The sequence below is a fragment of the Pithys albifrons genome, chromosome 2 (assembly GCF_047495875.1).
Source record: "Pithys albifrons albifrons isolate INPA30051 chromosome 2, PitAlb_v1, whole genome shotgun sequence".
NCBI lineage: Eukaryota > Metazoa > Chordata > Aves > Passeriformes > Thamnophilidae > Pithys > Pithys albifrons.
This window is the reverse complement of record NC_092459.1, coordinates 22,873,698-22,893,589: the sequence shown is the minus strand read 5'-3', so window position 1 is coordinate 22,893,589 and position 19,892 is coordinate 22,873,698. Positions and strand designations below refer to the sequence as shown.

General features: G+C 35.7%; 1 protein-coding gene across 3 annotated transcripts in view; it reads left to right on the top strand.

Moving 5' to 3' along the window:
• HMGCLL1 (3-hydroxy-3-methylglutaryl-CoA lyase like 1) overlaps positions 1 to 19,892 on the top strand; it is a 79,197-nt gene that overhangs the window by 28,668 nt on the left and 30,637 nt on the right. For all 3 annotated transcript variants that reach the window (XM_071548490.1, XM_071548492.1, XM_071548491.1), the window contains exons 6-7: positions 10,612 to 10,675; positions 15,032 to 15,220. In XM_071548490.1, the coding sequence (XP_071404591.1) occupies positions 10,612 to 10,675; positions 15,032 to 15,220 (253 nt within the window). The remainder of the gene's footprint in view (positions 1 to 10,611; positions 10,676 to 15,031; positions 15,221 to 19,892) is intronic.

The following is a 19,892-nucleotide window of genomic DNA, read 5'->3' as shown; positions in this document are numbered from 1 at the left end:
AACAAAGAGGCTTTCCAACTGGTTCATAGGCTGTAAATTGCAGGTGATGAAGAATTGATTTTCAGCTTAAAATGTTGATTTGTTTTCTATTTACTAATTTTCATATGTTGAAAAAATAGCAACCTGATGGTATTGTTTTCCCCACAGATTATATTTCTTAGGCATTTGTAACATGACAGTAGCAATTATTCTTGCACTGATACGTTGATGTGATGGAAGTAACTGCTCCCATGATAGGATTTTACAACATTCCCAAACATTTATTGTCCACTGTCTGATGAACTGTGTGGCTTTTATTTTTCTTTAGAGAAAGAAAAAAATAAAAAAAAGAGAAGTAGAAGGTAGAAAATGGTAAAACAGAAGGAGAGCACACATACACACAAAAAGGAAATTATAATAATAATAAAAAGAAGGAAACCAAAGCAAGGAGATACAAAGAGGGGAGTATCAAGAGCTAAGCAGTGAGGCAAACAGAAAAACAGCAGTACAGCGATAAAGACATAATTGAACTCAAGGAAAATGCGATTTGATTGTGTTTTAAAAGTCCTTACTTTGTACATCCAGTACAAAGATCCATAATTTCACTTATGCAAATGTAAGGCAAATTTCATACAGTACATGCAGATGATTTTGTTGAGTCTGTCATGCCAGGTGCAGTATGTTACAGAACACTTCAGCTGTGAACTGCTTAGGATCAGAGAGACTACAAAGTGATCAGATTCAAAGTCATGATTGAAAATGATGTAAGTGCACTCCAGCTATAACTTTCTTCCATAGGTTTACATGTCTCAGAAAAGTGAATCATTCAGAAGTAAGAATTCTCTGACATAATCATTCTATTTCTGGCATTATACCCAAGTAAAGAATCTAAATAGAGAGGATAAGTATATTGAAGAGAAGCAACATTTATGTGAATGTTACATGTCTCTTCATCCCATGATATTAGCTTGAGAATTAATTTATCCACTGAAAATTAGAGATTGAGGCATGAGGAGATGAGATGATGGACTATGTTACAATAAAACAAAAAATTTAGGAGAGAACTGCTGGTATTTTTCCAGGGAGATCTGTTATAACTCAATAATAAACTAGCTGATATGCTAAAAACCTGCTGAGAATCTGAATTGCAGAATATGAATCCTTATAACAGAAAACTGTAACTGAGGTAAGTGTGAGGGTCCATTAAACATGGATTTCAGTATATGAAAATAATGAAAAGAAAGTTTTGAGCATTCTAGTAAGTTAGAAGATAAAAGAGAACTGGTTAACTGGTTTGGACTTTGAGTGCACTTAAAAAAAATTCCTCTTGGGAATATAGAAATATACAATTCAGAAGGACTTCTTTTGTTTTTATTTAATAGTAGTTCTCTCAGCAGTTGAACAAAGCTCTAGAAGGTAGACTTAAAACTTTTAATTAGTTAAAAAATGAAAAAATGCACATCAAGAAGCAGCATCAGTTTTGAATGCCAAATCCAGGAAGTAAGTAAATCTGTTTACAGCATTTCAACTGCTTGTGAAGGGAGAGCTTATGGAGCAGACTGTAATTTCTAACTTAATTCTAGAAAATGAAACCATTATTTTCTCTAATAGTATCAACCCAACAAAAGCCTACATTACTATAGGGATTTCATAAGTACTTGAGAGAAAGGAGTTCATTAATTCCCAAAAATTGCAGTATATTCAGAAGACTTCTAAAGTTTTACATTATATTTAATGAGGTAAAACACTGGGCTTCTCTTCCTCAATGAAAAAAAGATGTGAAAAGATAATTATAAAGTAAAACTTAAACTGAGATTTCATGGAAATATTCAGTGAAACCAAGGTGACTTTTTCCTGAAAATAAAGCAATCAAAAAAGAATTAACTATTAAAGCCTGTGATATATAACCCCATATTTAGCTGTTGCTAAAGAATCTGCTTGTAGAGACAGATAAAAACATGACATTTTGTTATCCCATTCCATGCAAAATTCTCTAAATGCTGAGACAGTCAAGGCTTTGTGGCAAGTTGTTCTTGACGTTCAGTATATTGAATAGGTGCTCATGATTTGAGTGGTTGTTATTTAATTGCAAGATGATTAGTTTAAGGTTTTATTTTGTTCTGTGCCTTCTATTTGCTGAAAGTAATTATATATTGCTTACAATTCTTGTTGTAACATGAGGCAGATCTGAGCATGACCACACAAGTCTGAGCTTGTCATGCTAAATTTTTCTGTAGTAACTAGAGGAAATTAGGAAGCCCTCAGGCTGTGATTTACTGTAGGTGCTTTTTAAAGTACCTACCTTAGGATAAGATGAAGCACTCACAGGCTGATCATTCTTTTGACTGTTAAGTGAGCTTAGGTCCTGTCTATCTATAGATGGCCTACCTAAGCCATAGGCAGTAGATGATTATTTTGGTATCAGAAATAAGAAGAGATCCCATTTTACCTGTGCATAAGCTGAGGATTAGGACCTTGTAATTTGTGTAAGTTACAATAGATAAAAGAAATGTATTAATAGGCTTTGTGCTGCAAGGTAACACAAAATGAAGCTGTGGACTTTATGGGCAAAGGTTTGTTCTTTGCGGACTTTGGTTTTAATCACTGTTTAAGAGAGTGGCTAATTTAAAGGACCATGACCCAAATCTGAAGCCTTTTCTCAAGCAAGCGCCCAGGACTACACATTTTAGCGTCTAATAAATTATGTAGACTAAATATTTTGCTGGAATTACTTGGGTAATAAAAATATTAATATGCATGAATTATATTTGCATTCATTTCGATATAGAGATTGTTTCCTTTCAAAAGTGCTCTTATTGTTTAAAGAGTTATTTATTTGCAGGAAATGGATAATTTAGTGCCTTACCCTAACTCCTTATTTGTGCGGTTGAAAAATACTTCCAAAAATAATTTTAAGAGGTTCAAATTTTATTTCCTATTTTTCCTGGCAATTTAAAATTTATGCAGTGAGCATAAATCATTGGCAATCCTTGAATCTTATGAAAAATGCACTCAAACAGTTGAAACTAAACTGTAAGCTTTTGCATGTCTTACTGTTACTACAGCTGCACTAACATTGACTCCATCATCATCCAGAAAATTTATGTTGTCAGCTGTCACATTTGAAATCTGTAGCACAGTCCACAGTTTTCTAAATGTTTACTAAATTAGTTCAAATGTTTATGAAGAACTGAAATGTTGTGTATGGTCTTAGAAGTTAGACTATTTATTAGCATCATAAAGGGGGTTTTATTTTTATTTTTTTGTACATGCATAAAAACTTTACAATAACATCTGGGACACATTCTACAAAGACACTGAGCCAAATCAGTTATGAAATGTGTGGTCAGCTAATTACTACTATGCATGTTTGGCATGTGAAGTAACATAAAATAGTGCTGGTTTTAAATTTGCATCTTTCAATGTATAATTCAGGTACTATTTAAAATATCAGAACTTACTGAGTGATTCAAAATGAAGTCTTAACAGCCAGGGTTGATGAAAAATGGTGGCAAATGGTAATTGTAAGTAGTCACTTGGTTTGTCTTTTAAGTTCAATATATTATTAACATACATATAAAGAAAATATTAAGTAGAATCTGATTATACTAGATTCTTCCAAGTTAATATATTCTAGAATTTAAAAAGACACAGAAATGAATTTAAATTAGTACAATACAACAGTAAAGAAGTAAGGACTTTCATTTCCCCCTTTTCAGCAAATGGTACCTCACTACCTGCTTTGTGTCCTCTGACAATGAAATAAAATCAAACATTGAGTTCTGCATAAGACTGTCTTAGTCCTAATAAAAATGAACAAGAGACATAAGCATGAAGGGTTGTAATTTTTTTTTCCCTACTTAAAAAAACACCTCTCCATGATCGGCAATTAAAAGCTGGATTTATGTTCCAGACCTGAAAAAATTTCATATGATCTAAGGCCATTTGAGCGAGTGTGTGCACAAACGTTTAGAGTTTCAGTGTTAGAAAAACAGATGCAAATGGTTGCTGTAAAGTAACTCTAGAAGCATTTCCTTACAAATCTGCTGTTTCATAAGTTAAAGCCTAGGTAATCACACATTAATTCTGAACTAGAGTATGTAATTCCCTTGTTTATGTCCTATGTCTTTAGCAATGGTGAAGTTCACAGTACATAAAAGCATTTTGAACTGTATCAATATTTAGCTTACATCTGTGCTTGTATGGAATTCAAATACGGTTTGATATACTTGAAATATAGCAATTTTTATTTTCTATGACAAATAGATACCAAAGAACCTATTATGTACAATTATTACCTTTTATATTATGCTATAATAAAGCTTACAGGTAATGACATATATATAATTTCTTGTTGATTATAAGAAATAATTATTGGTTTACTTTGATGCTAATACACAGATTAAACACAAAATAATGAAGACTTAAAGAATTGATTTTAGTTATCTTTGTCTTGTGCTAATGATACCTGGATTTATTTGGATAAAACCCCATGGAATAACACATTAGTTGTATTTTAATGTACTTTATAACAAGTGCTTTCAGAAACTACTAATAACTTCTGTTTTGTTTTAAGGAAACATCCTAATTATCTGAAACTTGTGATTATCAAGACAATCTGATTTTATAATTCAGTTCAACAGTGATCTTTGTTTTTCTTTTGTTACAGTTCATCCTGAATAAGTAAAGATATTTGTATGGCCTTACAGTACTGTATTTTTATACATAATTAGAAGTATCATAACATAAACTCCAACAATTCAGTTTTGCATAAATCATTAAAATTCAAAGCTGTGTGTGTTTTACAAATACAGACAGGAACTTTGAACTTGTATTTTCTGGTATTCTGGAATACCTAGAGCTGGAGTACACGTTTTTTTCACATTGCTCTAAAATGCCCATTTTTAAAGCTGCACTGTGTAGTTTAGAATAATCACAATTATATTGGTAATACAGTGATTTGTGTCATTATCACTTCTCTAGATAGTAAAACCCATTTAACACCTTCATGTCACTATAAGTGAGCCTGTATTTGAGGTTACGTGAACAATTAAATGAAGATGAACATTTAAGACTTGGAAGCGTGTTTTTGTATGTGAATGGTAAACAAATCTATGAGGTTACACAGCATGAAGCCAGCTGGTCACAGTTCCCTGGAGAAGCTAATGAAGCCAGATATTGCTGGGATGTGGGGACTTAGTGCATTTCTCTGTATTGGAAACAGCTTAAGAGAAGGATGTCATAGCCATTATACTAACTCTGTCATACTGGATGATTGCATTATGTAAGGGGAGAGGTTTTCCTTACAAATAACTTCATAGCAACCTTTACCTGTTGTTTTGTACCTGCAGGGAGAAAATATTAGTGGGCCAGAAAAGGTGCTTTAAAAAAATTAAAAAAAACCCAAAAACCAGATACTCATCCCTGTTTCTTCTTAAAGGGTAGTGTAAATCAGATTTGAAATGTTAGTATGAAATTTTAAGGTTACAAGACAGTGTGTTTGCTAGTATGTTACAGATTACTCCATGAATAACTTGAGATAGTTATTAAAAATTAAGTGTTTTAGTGGCCGTTCATTATTGTAACAGTTTAGTTATATTTTTAGACAAGTAGTTATTTTCTAGAACATAGTTTACAATTTAACAGTGTTTCCTGGGCATTCTAAAAATAGTGACAAATATTTTTACTATAGTATTCACTGTGAATAGCTGTGAATACTTGTAATTGGGCAGTAAATATATAGAGAGGTTGTTTTTGTTTCTTCTTTTTTAAAGTAAAATTTGGAAAAAAATCCTGGCCTTATTTACACATTTTGGACTTGGCGTGGAGATTCTGTTTCTGGAAGAATCTCTTTTCTCTCTTCCCTTCTTTGTGTTTCTCCTCTCATCACATTAAAGATTGTTTTTAACAAATGGCTTCCTTTGCAAAGAAACAAAATACATCAACCTTGATATTATGAATGCACCAAAAGATAGGCATATACATTTTAGCACAAACATCCAATAAAAATAAATACATCTGCAGTGAACATGGTAAATTATATGCGAACTTACACTATAATAATAAACAGGAAACAGCAGCATCTGAGTCTGCAACTGGCTTCTCAGGAGGCTCCATGCTTCCAGCTGTGGTAGCAGCTGTGAATCTGGCTCTGGAACTCTTGCTGAAACAAGCTGACAAAGGGCTGATTACAACATGGAGTTCAGTTTCTGCTTGGATTCATTTTCCTTCTAACACAATTTGGTAAAGAAAAGTTTTCTCATTTACCCTGTTTGTGGTTTGATACTCTTCACAGGCATTGGGCTGGTGTGGTGATTGTCACCATTCCTAGTGACTTTGATTCTGGGGACCTTATACTATCTATCTGTTTGTGTAACATCGTAATTTGGTTTTGGCTTACTGGAAGAAATTGAAAACTCCCTTCCTCTTCCTTTTGTCTCCCATCCCCAGAGTCTGTTCAGCATTTATGTGCAAAGTATTACCCAGTAAAATTGTTTGGATCTATTTTTATGCTTTTTCCATGCATAGAAAACAATTCAGTAGAAGGCCAGATGATACTCACCTGCAGTGAAATCTGTAGAACAGGCAAGAGACTGGGTAAACTCTGCCAAGTGAAACAAGCAGAAAACTTCTTTTTATCACTTTTTATTAATGAGAGGAATTCTGATTGCACAAAACCTGAGTGAGCAAAACATGTACCTGCATGTTTCTAAAGCAGCTGTATAGGTACGTTCACTTGCAGGTCCCTCTCTTCACCTCTCATTTCATGGGCTTTTTTCTTGATTGCATGCTGAAGATGTAGTTAAGCTACATCTGGCCTTGATTCTGCAAAGATTTAAGCACATACTTAGAATTAAACGCTTCCAGTGCAGACTCTGCTTTGTGAACTCCCAGATATTTGCTTCTGCTCTCATATTGTGGACTGTCTCTGGTGAATACCCTGAGACCAGGGCAGTCATTTGCATTACAGTGTATTTTTTTCTTTCAGTCCTGCTATCTTTTTAGAAAATAGCTGTTTTCTCCAACTTAATTGAGTTCCCAAATTAAATCCCAGTTGCCTCTGCAACTTATTGCTCAAACTGTTCTTTTTTCCTCTGCCGCTTTTCTTCATGTAGAATCTTCCTTTTTCACCTAAGAGAAATATGGTGTCCTCTTGTGTTGCTCTCCTTTCTCTCACGTCCCCTAATCCTTTCTCCTCCACTGTCAATGCAGCAGAAGTTTTTTGTTTACTTTCCATCTGTACCCCTTCCACTTGCCCCATTGACCCCATGTTCTGTTTTTCCTCTTATTTCTTCCCTCCCTTGTTCTCTTTCTTAACCTCTTGCTGTCCTCTGGCTCTTTTCCACTTGCAATATAAGCAAGCATTTGCCTCTTAAAAATCGCACCTTTGACCCTACTTGGTTCTTCGTATCATATCTCATCGCCTATCTCTTCTTCATTCCTAAGCTCATTGAAGGCGCTGTTTATAATTACTCTCTGGAGACCCTCCTCTGTGATTCCCTCCTATAACTCCTACGCTTTGGCTTCTGTTCCTTGCTTGCAACTGCAACAGCTCTCACCAAACTCCCTGATGACAAGATCTCGGAAACAGTAGTCAATCCTCATTCTTCTTGACTTGTCAGTAGTGTTTGCTGCAGTTGACCAGACTCTTCTTTTAAGCCTGTCTTGTCGTTGCACTCCATGGCTCTGTCTTGGTAATTTTCTTCTTTTTAAGCAGTTCTTCAGCACGTTCTTCAAAGTTGTCTCCCACTTTGGAAGTATGTGGGTGAAGGTTCTGGGACTCTGCTTTGGCTGTATGCTCTTGTGGGTTTTAATGCCTTATGGTTATTTCATACTTAAAAATAAAAAAAAAAAAAGTAACAGCCAAACATGTCTGTAGATAACAGATCTACCTTACTCTTGAAATCTGTTTCCTGACAGTTTTGTTTATTAATTTGGAACCTTACAAATGCAATTACAAAGCATCCCACTCAGCGTTGCCTTAATTGTTAGATGTCTTGGCAAATACTCAGACGAGACATGTGATTATCTTTCCTCTTTCACACAGACGTGCGCATTTTCTCCTTTGCTATGCCAGGCTCTCTGTACCCCACTAGTTTTACTACTTGCCTGCATATGTTCCAGCTTGCATGAAAATTTCTACAAATGACTCAAATTGTGTCTCTTATTTCCAGTAAGAATACAGCAAGACCCTGTTGAAAGGAATTTATATTTTATTTCCTCTATTAAAAATGCTTATCCTTATATATGTCTGGAGTGCATTTCAGTCTTTCCTAGCTTCATTTCTACCATTTCACTATTTGTCATTGCTATCAACTGAGTCCCTTTTTTTTTGTTTTGACAGTACCAAGAAATTTAATGTTATCACCACATCTCTACTTTTCATGCCAACTCATTAAATGAAAATATTAGATAAAATTCTACCAAACTCATTCTTGATGAACTCTACTGAAGAAATTTTCTCTCATTGTCCACAGGACTTTTTTGTCTCTATGGTAGGAAGTTCTTTTCCTGTCAAATTCTTTAAGTAATCCGTATTTTCTCCAGTTCAGTATTGAATCGCAGATGCCCAGATCAATTATATTTGTCTTATTTTCTGTGTTTAAAATGTCAGTCTAGTCACAATGGTGTAAGTATGCAGAGAGTTCATAATCTCAAACAGGTTTGTGTATTGTAGTAGACAGATTCCTCAGATCACCACATACTTTCATACTCCAGCAGGCCCAGCTGAATTATGTGAGCTCAGGCAATCTGCTTGCTGATGTGAACCACAGGGAGTATTCCCTTGTTCTCCAGGTACCTTTTGGCCTGCTTTTACTTTTGTTTGCCCTATGCCATTCCAGATGTCATTTTGCCACATTATCGCTACCAAAAGCATATCCTCTCAATCTGATATATGTAGTTTTTAGGAACCTGTAAAGATATTTGTAAGTAAAGGGAACATGTACACATATGAACTGTATGTTTTGTGTTTACTTAGTACGGTTCTTGATCACTTCATAAAAAGTGATGTGGCTAATGTTGAAAATAATTTCACTAAGTTTATGTATTCTCAAACTCTAGGCACTGTAGTATTATGCAAAAAGCAATCCTTTGGGTTTGAAGTTTTCTATGCTTCATTTAATTTGAAACACTTTGTATGCATTAAAAAATAAGGAAATTATCTTGAATTGCTTTTGAGTTACGTGTCACTGAAAATCAGGGCAGTGTTTAACTTAACAGTAGCTACTTTTTATCTTTAATATAGATAAGAAAATTCAGAATTTTGAAATTTAAGCAGTGACATCTAAATTGGGCCTGGTATCTAATGAATTATGTGGCCAAGTTTCAAAAAATCTGGTTTTCATAATGGCATACTGATAATTGAAATCATGCCTAGTAGGCATCTGGACTAAAATTATGAACAGGATGTAATGGACCCAACCACTTTTGTGGAAACAATATTCATTTCCATTTCTTTGTCAGGGCTAATCAAGTTCTTTTTAGATTCAAGGTTTGCTTCATTCTTGCTGCTACTTCTAGTGTGCCAACACCATACTTTCATATAAGGGATGGAATCTATTCTATGCATTAAAATGTGGACTTTTTTTTCTCAATTTGTTTTTGCCTGTTACTGATCCTAATTTCACATTCTATCAATCACTTTCTCCTTCAACTACAATGAAACAATATATCCTTTACCCTGCAAACCTTGACTACATGCAAACTGGCATATGTTCAATCCCTTTTGCATTATGCAGTGTATAATTTGACATTATATCCTTCAGCATTGAGCAAAAGGGAATGACTGGAGATCGATGAATGCTCTTGTTCCTTTATAAAGCAATGGAGCAACCTCCCACTGGGACTGGGGCTCTGCCTGCCTCTGGATTTGTTGTAAATCCTTTTACAGTCACACTTTTGATTATAACTGGCTGTTTCTGGTTATTTTAATTGTATTCCTAATCAATTTAAGATAAATAATTAGAAGTTCAATTAGAATTTCATGGCTCTTAATTGTCATTAAAAAGAGGAAATTTAAACCAAATTCTGTGCTAACAGAGCGTTAGGGCCGAACAATGGAAGCTTAGTTGTGGCTTTCAGTTTCTGTGCTTTGTGGAGCCCATAGCTGCTGAGGGACGTGCCTTGGCTTCTCAGTTTCTTCTTGTCCCAAGGCCTACCTAAATTACAGTTTGCAGTGGAGCTATGATTTTTCTGGGGCACTAGGACAGAGATGCCTATACAGAAGTAGAGGGTGAAAACTACCTCATTCATCACAGTTCCGATGACTTACGAGATAATGTAGTTCTTAGAAGTTGTGTACATAGTTGCTCACTAGGATCTGGGTAGCTGGTACAAGGGAAAAAATGATATCTTTCTCTGAATACCTTGAGTGGGCTCTTGCAACTTCAGAAGGAAATACCAAGAAAAATAAAGTCTCCTGCAGCACCATTAACTTGTCTACATTGCCACTCCTTTACAGCTTGTAACATACATTGGCATAAATAAAGCTATAACTCTCTGTTCTATGATTTAAAAGGAAAATCAATAAAAAATTGATACACCCATTTTAACCCATTTTTTAATGTAACGTGTGAATACACACATATATGTAAAAACCAGAAGAATCATTGTCTGTTCTTTCTGTTACAGGTATGTGTCGTGTGTGTTGGGATGCCCATATGAAGGAAACATCATACCAGCTAAAGTGGCAGAAGTAAGAATGAACTTCTGTCTTGTCTTTTTAATGAATCAAAAATACATTTTACAATGTCTATAAGTCATGTTCCCTACTTAATCATAAAAATATCTTTAATGGATAAAAATCAGGGAAAACAAGCACAAAATATAGCTAATGTTAAAACTGGGTGCATAACCTCACTCAACCTTATGCAGTCAAATGTTAGAAAAACTGGATTTTGATTGCTATCAGTTGTGAGAAAAAAATACTATGTTCTGTTACCTCCAGGAAGAAAGTAAAAAATGCTTAAGGAAATAGACTCAAGCACATATATCAGTGGACCCTGTTTTACAAGGCAGTTTCCAGCACAACCTCTTGCTTTTAAGTCCATTTTATTGTGAAATAAGCATGATGTGCTGTCAGCTGGTAAAGCACCTGCTACAACATTGTGCTTCTGGTGAGTGCCATGTGATTGACACTTAAAGTAAAACTTAGCCCCAATATAATTTCTTAAATTACTTTACTGCCACGATGGAGTAAGTTCCACCCTCTCTCCCTGCCCCCTTTTCCCCTGTAAGATAAAGGACAAGGAAGAAGATACCTCAGTTCAGTGGGTTTTTTTCCAGGCGAGGGATAAGTGAAACACAAGTGTAAAATGAAGGGAAAGAGGGCATCAAAGCTGAAAAGGACAGTAAAAAAGAAAGTGGAGAGAGAATTTAAGAGGCTTAAGGCAGAACACACTGGCCTTCCACCTAGGGTCAGACTTGTCTTCTCTGTTGCACTTCATCACCTATTTTTGTTGATCTAGCAGAATGTTCAAACAATTATCTTTTAGTTCATAGATCTAGCAGCTAGTCCACATTTGTCTAGTATATTATGTTATGCACGTGTGGTTTTCAGGTCCTATTCACCTGCATCTTCTTTTAGTGTACATTCCAGAGGGAACTTGTGAGTATTCTCCCACAGTGGCCATACATACTCACACTCTTTGAAAAAAAGTACTCAGTGTTTTGAAGGTACTCAGTGTTTCAAAATTAATTTGTTTTAATATGTGAAGGTTAGAATTGACACAGCTTTAGTCATAGTGGTGATGCCATACTGCTTATCATGTTCCCCAATAGGCTTCTTTTCATGTGTTGCTTGTTTTTTAACTACTCTTCTTGCACAGAAGAGCTCTTTCTCAGTTTGCCAGTGGGAATGCTGTTTAATGTTCCAAACCTGCAAACTTTTACTCATGTAGCTGTTTCATTTTCTGTCCTCATTGCAGTAAGTGACTTTTTGTATACCTGTACACCACTCCGTATGTGTTTATGAAGAAAAAGGTACTTCATTAAATTTCTTAGTGCCAGCCTTGATTTGATAAGCACTGGTGTGTATATAGAAGCATCTGGTTGATTTTAAATTAACACATGCACTTATTTGCTGAACCAGAATGACCGAAATTACTGGCTGAGTTGCTAAACCCTTTCAGAGAGCTGCTGCTTTGGTCATCATCTTTCTTGGGATGGGAGCATCTTGACTGCCTTGACAGGGTACTGCAGTCAGCACCTATCATTAAAAGGTTTAGACAGTTTCTTCTGTGGTAAAAGTGAATTATTTTTTTAAGCAAAATTTTTTTAACTGATGCCAAAGCGATTAGAAGAAGTGGATTATTTCAGATTACATGTATTATTACAGATTTTTGCAGACTACATGCAATTATGGCATATTAGATACATAACTGTTTTATATATAGTTATCTAGAAAGTATAAACTTCAGATTCTTTCAGAGTTCTAGGATCTCGGTATTTCTGTGTGGTTGTTTATTTAACAAAACATCATATCTTTAAATAAACCATGTAGTCCGGTTTTATCACTCTGCTGCTTCTTGAAATGGAGTCACTGCTTAACCACTTATTATTTTGTTGTTTGTGAATTTCAGTTTTAGGCAAATAAACCTTGAAAGTTGTTGCAGGCACTGTATAACATACGTGTTACCCATTGCCTTCGTGTTGCATGCTTGGCTGTTTTTATCTTTCTGCCTGCTTCTTTCTCTCCTTTGCTTCCCTTTAACCTAAAGCAATGAATTCCTTTAAATATTACACATGCTGATCAGGCTACAGAAAATGTACATACTCTTGTTTGAATATTGTTGGATCATTAAAGTTTCCTTTACAACACAAGAACTGCAGGTCTTTTTGTTGGTAGTTGCATATGATAATCTATAACTGGATTATGACCTTTTGTATTCCCTGTAAGAATACAGTTTCAGATATTATTTCCAGGAGTAGGACTGTGCACATGCCTAAAGGATTGCAGTGCTGGGTCACCAGCTCTCATTTTGATCAATGCTTGGTGCCAGGGCAGTGTTCCCAAGGGGTGCAGCATAAGACTCATGCATAGTAAAACTGCTCAGTGGGCAGAACACAGCCCTGTTCAATCAACAAAGCTGCAAGCTCATAATCACATCCTGATTACATTGACAAAACTGTGTATTCTCTTCTCCCACACCCGCCTCCCAAACATCCACATTGAAAAGTTAACAAAAATATAACTAATGGACTGCCTCCTACTATGATAGAATAGAAAATTCAGTATGGAAAACTCCCATTCAGCTTCCAAGCATGCACATTTTTCTTGAAAATAAATATAGATCTCTTTTTAAGGGTCACATTAAGGTTAGATCGGGACAAGTCAGTGATGATGCTGACCTTGTTAGCAGTTTCATGCTCTCTTCTTTCGGAACTTTGTTTTCAGACAGCTGAACATTGGAAAGGAGTGAATGCATTATGATTTCTATCAGTTTATATAGTCTCAGTTTCACTAAAATGTTCATCTAGAAAAACTTTGAATCATGAATTAGAAAGAACTGGAGGAAAAAAAAATGCAGTCTGCTCCCTTTACCCTTATTGTAACAAAAATCTGAGGTTTGGGGATTAACTGGATTAAACCCATCTGTAGCTGCAGATGATCCTTTTTTTGCCGTACAACAGTAGTCTAGTTAAAATGTCTGCCATGTGTGGATGATGTAAAAATAGGCCATGAGATAGAATCTCTTTTGCAATCTGGTGAATGTCCCCTTCTTAAAACGTATGTTGAATTTGTGTTAGTATGACCCAGTAAGTGTGACTTTGAAACACAGTTTTGCTACATTTGCAATAGGCATAGCACTTCCAAGCCTTAAACAGGATGATTCAGACTATTTGAAGTTTATTTTCAGCTGTTCTTTGAATTAAGTGAACAGCAATATTAACCACCTTTTCCAAGACTGCTGGTGCAGCGCTTTGTCAGCTTTCTCAGACATGTTCACAGCAATCCCACTGATGAAGTCCTGGAATTGCTTTAACAGCAGAGTACAGTGTAACTGAAAATGTCTTGGAAAAGCGTTGTATTTTTTCATTTCCAAACAGTTAATTTCTAGACTGAGACTCTTTTCCAGTGGAATGGTCTTTTGGGATCATTAATACACAGTGGGGAATCCTAAAGGGCACAAACATTTTCAGCAGCTGAAAATAAAGTGAAGCATTTCCAAATAAATTCAACAAAAATAGAATGGAAAGCTCCTAAATTTTATTTCTGAAGCAATATTTTAAGGTAAAACATGATTTGGTGCTTCTGAATGTGTTTCTCTTCATACAAAAATTATGGAGCCAGACCTCGGTTCTCTTACTAAAGCAAAGAACTCATCAAAGATAATTCCAGCAATATTTGGAGCTCTACTTATGTCAGTAAGATGTATTTGTATATGGTTTTGTTTAATATTAAGAAAATTTTTAAAACTTACGCACTAGAATGTTAATTAAGTTGAAATTTTACTTTGTTAGTATTTTAATGTTTGATTTCATGAAAGCAAACTAAATTAATATTGCAGAATTAATACTGACTGCAGCATATTAAAACCTCAGTTTTCATGGATTACCTGAGTTCCAAGAGAAAGCAAAATCAGTCTTCTTGTTAATTATTTATTGTATTAGTTTGGCCATGTGCTTGGCTCCACGTTATAAGCAGACAAAAGGGCGAGCCTTTACCCTGCACAATTTATAAGCTGAAAAGTACATGGAGAAAATGAAACAGCTGGAAAGTCCCCAGAGAGAGAGAAATGTTGGGAAAGGGCTTTAAAGAAACTTAATTCATAGGTTTAAATTTTTGCTTATTTGGATAGTCTGTGAGAGTCAGAAAGCAAGTTTTTTATTGATTTGGCTTGGTTGGTTATTCCATGTACAGAAGCAGAACTATAAATTTAAAATAAGAGGATCTGTGTGATGTTCTTGGATTACTATCTTCAAGAATGTATAGAGGGTGTGTGATAAATAGATTGACCTCAGTAGGTCAAAACATGAAACCTGTACAGAAGTTGACCCTATTTTATGTTCTTTCATCTTGACCTCTTCATATTTTTCTGTTTCTGATCAGGTATCTAAGCGGCTGTACAGTATAGGCTGTTACGAAATCTCTCTGGGAGATACAATTGGTGTGGGGACTCCTGGAAGTATGAAAAAAATGTTGGAAGCTGTTATGAAAGAAATTCCTCTGAGTGCTCTCGCTGTTCACTGTCATGACACGTATGGCCAGGCGTTAGCCAATATCCTCACAGCCATACAGGTAACTCTACTCTATTTCTCTGTCTGTATATACCATAGGAGTAACTTTTAGTTTAATTCAAATGTGCAATTTTTAAAAGGCCCCTTAAAGAGATCATTAGAAGAGAAAAAGGCACTTACCAACTTTCAGAAAGTATTACTCAGATAACAGATTGTCTATAGGCGTTACTGCTGTTGCATTTACCAGAAAATGTCAATCCTTATCTATTTATTACCTTGAATTTCATACAAAATCACTAAGAAACAATGATGTATACTGTAATATTAGATGAAAGAGGGACATAAAATACATTTTTTCTGATATCTCAAATTCCACTTGGAAATAGTTGTATGTTTTTGGTCTACTAAACTACAATTTCTGTTTTACAGAGATATCTAAATAAAAAAATGGAACAATGCAAAATTATATCTTGATTTCAGATGGATAAATCTAAAATATTGATAATTATGTACACAGAGTTATCTAGATAATTTTATTACTCTCGACATGCCTTTGTTATTCTTTTTTTCTTTATCAGTTATGTCTTCCAAGTAAGATTAGCAACAGTTTTATATCTTATTTAATCAGCTTTCTAATCTATGGCTAAATAATCAGAAATAGTTAATTTTCATAAGAGATTTTTTTCCTTACATTGACACATTTGTCAGAATAGGATATAATGCAAGAAGGAGATTTCAAGTTCTAATGAAGTTTTTGTAAAGACAGAATCTTGAAAAATATGCACATGCAGTCCTAAGGAGTCCTATTTTGACTGTTACAGAATCAAAAGCTATTTACAAGTTGTAGGCCTTTATTGTTCTATTTTATACTTAATGGCATCTTCTGCTTCCTTGTGATTCAGGCAGCCATTTTGAATGTCAGACTTTCCTTTGTCCAACTTGTTATTTTAGCAGAGCTCATATTCTGTTGTTCAGATATAAGAGCAATGTGTTAGCAGTATTAGTGATATAAGTGACAAGAAGGAACAAGGAAAGTTTCAATATGGGAATCCACAGGTATTTGATTAAATAATGAATGACAAAATCTGCTGAAAAGGTTCTAACTTTTACTCACAGCATTCACCCTAATTCACTATTACCATTCCAATTGTGTGCGTATGGGCCCTGGGATGAATAAATCACGAATTTCACAGATAGCTTCAGTTGCAAATGCAATAGCTAAAAGCATAAGAACCACTGAGCATGGGAAGAGTTGACCATAAATGTACTTGAATCATTGTTTTTCAGATCCTTCCTTAAAATAATTGCTGTCATAGTGCCTACTAAATACTGAACAATGGCTATGCTTTGTTAACCCCAGTATTTGTTGTGATTCTTTTCTCATGTTTACCTCTTGCTCCTTTTTTATTTACTGTGTAAGACTTTAAGGGGAAAAAAGCTCTTAGGTACCATATGTACAGCTTAGGATAATTAACATGTAAATTCAAAGAAGCAGAAGACCTAAAAGAAAACTGCAACTTTCTCAGGTTTCTGGGAAACCGGGGGTGTCTGAGACCCACCAGAAAACTTCCCTCTGTGCTCAAGTTCTCCTAAAGTGCATGTCTAAAGGTGCGGTGGTTTTGGCTGAGCTGAACTTGTCATAGATTTTGCCAAAAGTCCTTGATGAAGCAGGCATTACACAGTCTCTCTGACTGGCTTTGTGTAAGCAGCTCCTTGGTTCACTGTAAAGGTAGGTCTCCAGGCTCTTGGATCCTTAAACAAAACCTGCACCTCAAAACATCCTCTCTTGTCTCTGGTCAAAGAAACAAGGCAGCTACTCAGTGAATTATAGTTAAGCAATACCCCTTCTAAAACAGGGCAACTTTTACAGGTCAGCTGTGTGGTGAAGTGCCAAAGCAAATGGATCTGAGTACCCAGGTCAGTTTTAGCCCTTGCTGTCAGGCTTGCCCTTGCTTTCCTTTCTACCAAAGATACAGAAATGGCAAAGCATTGGAGTAAAACTGCTTGTCTTCAACTTAGCTGCTGTTACATAGACCAAACTCTTCACAGACACAATTCCTTACCCTTCCCGCTTTATGAGTCTGTGTGACCGACACAATATTTCAACAAGAGTGAAATGTGTTTGGGGGGTTATAGAAATAATAGGCTACAGTTATTGTTTGAAAACAAGTTTAAAGAACATTCATCAAATAAATTACACTCTTCTTACGACATTGTGGAATACGACCTCAGGCTGAGTACTATTGTATTGTATATTGTATTTCCTAAGAATTAATGAATGATGGCTGGAAAGCCACAAATCACTCTGCACTAATTCAGGCATTGCTTCGATGGGAGATCTCCTAGGAGTGGAAGGAGGTGCTGGTGATTCAGTAAGTGGTGTTTTATACAGATCACATTGTTCCATGCAGGATTATACAACCCAGAATATTTTCTTTTGTTTGGGGCTGATCCAAAGTCATCTAGAACTGACAGGCCATATCTGTATAAGAAATTAGCAGGGCAATAGTCTTGAAAATTTATTATTCAGTTTTATATGTGTTGTTTTAGCAAAAGGATAGGTAGGGAAAGATGGGAGAGAGATTAGCCAACTTTTAAAGCTTAAGTAATTTTTTAAGTTGCTAAAGTGTATAATACAGATAGAAAGCATTGCCTGGAAAAAGAAAGCTCATTTTCTTTTATGAAGAGAATCTGTGTAAAAATCTGAGGAACATGAAGTGATGCTTCAGAACAAATCAGTAAACATTCAAAGTAGAAACATGGCTGGCTCATGGTTAAATGGTTTAATATACCAGACTATACAATTTACAAAAGAGGTAAATTCAGAAGATGGGAAGTGATGCGGAGATCCAGTTAGAGGTTATGGTATTTTGAGTAAAATTACATCTGTGAGCTAGCTAATGTGACAAACACAAAGTGTAGCTAAAAGAAGTAGTAAAACATTTATAGAGAATTGTTACAGACCTCCAAGGAGGGTAAAAAGATGGGTCAGGAAACTTCTGTTCTGGAGAGGCCCTGGTAAGGTAAACCATTGATCTAAGGAGATTTGAGTTTCCCTGATATTTGACTCCTGTTGTGTGTACAGAATGGGTAAGAAAGGGAAAGTTTTTAATGGAAGGGTTACAGAACTCTTTTCCTGTAAAGCTTGTGTAGTTGCCAGAAATAGGTTTCCCTGTCTTCATAGCACATATCAAAATATGAGAAAGAACACACTAATAGGCAAAGAAGAGTTTTTGGCTGGCTGTGATACCTCAGTAAATGAAACAATCACATGGTGATCCCATGGAATTTGATAAAATTCAAATTGCTACCTATAATAATTCATTAGTATGAACTGACCCCTACACTACTAGGATCAAATACTAACAAAGAAAACAAGCATAACACTCTAATGGCTTAAAAGGATCAAGTATTTTTACCACCTTACATAATCATTGCCTCCTTATTGGATACAATGAGATGCATGAGATTTGATTACATGTCAAATGAAACCACTTCTTACTAGTTCTTTCATTTTCCAGAAAACAGGAATTTTGAAATAAAATCCCCACTTCAGAGTTTAACAAGCCTCTGATTAAACTTTCAAGGTTCTGACTGCAAAATCCAACTTTGTGAGTACAGGTTTTCATTACAAAAATTATAATCTATCTCCCTGTAGACAGCTTAAAATATTTAATATTTTTATTGTCTTTAAGACCCTTGAATTTTAAAGATTAGACAAATTTAAATCCAAATAAGAATGGCTGACGACTGCTAACCTCTTCCCTACATCACTTAACCAGATTGATTGTAGCCCCTTGGTGTATGCTGAAGAGACTAACCAACCTGCACATATTTATGCAGCCAGTTTACTTATGTAGTAAGATCTCAGTTCACGCAAAGGCACTCAGTGTTGGTATGGCTAAGTTTGAAGTACCAGAACCAGGAGAGGAGTCTAAACATAAATGCTGAAGTTAATTCACAAGGGTCATTATGTTATAGGAATAGGGTTAACAACAGCCAGCAGCCTAAAATGGTAGAGCCTAAGTTAAGCAATTGAAAAAGAATTGTGTTTAAAATTCCCTCCTCCATGATTCATATGAGCTTACATGCAGAGCCTTAGGTGAGATGAATTTTCCACCCAAAAGCAGCTCTTCAATGCAGCTATGCATCTTGTCCTTTTTTTTCAAATGGAGGATTTGCTCTTTAAGGCTGAGCTTGCTTAAAGTGACAAGCTGTCATGACCCCTTTCAGATGCTGGTTATAGGCCAGCTTGTTGCTGAGATCCCTAGACCAGGAGTTCCTTGCTGCTAAGGAGCTGCAGTCGGGGCTCCCTCTCCTTCACTTGGTCGTGGCTTTAAACCTGAAGCTCTTGTGCTTGGCCTCTGCCTGAGCTACTCTACAGCAGCATTGCAATTGCACTTGTTCCTAGTCTTGTACTTCTTGAATCTCACTCTCATCCTCACCTGAGGGCTTGACTTACTGGATTATCCTCAGACCTGGCTGATCTGTGTGTGATCCTGGATACTGTCTCCAGACCTGATTCTGATCTTGAATCTCTGACTCAGCTTCTTGGGGGTTTTTTTGTTTTTCTGTTTGGGTTTTTTTTTTGGTGCCGTTTCCACCACTGCCTGCCTGGCTCTGACTTTTGGCTCCTTGCTTGCCTTCTTTTATGAAGTAGTCTGACCTTGCTGCTGCTTAAGGCAGTTGAATCTTTAGAGGAGGGACTAGCAAGCATCTTGAGTTTTGAGGAT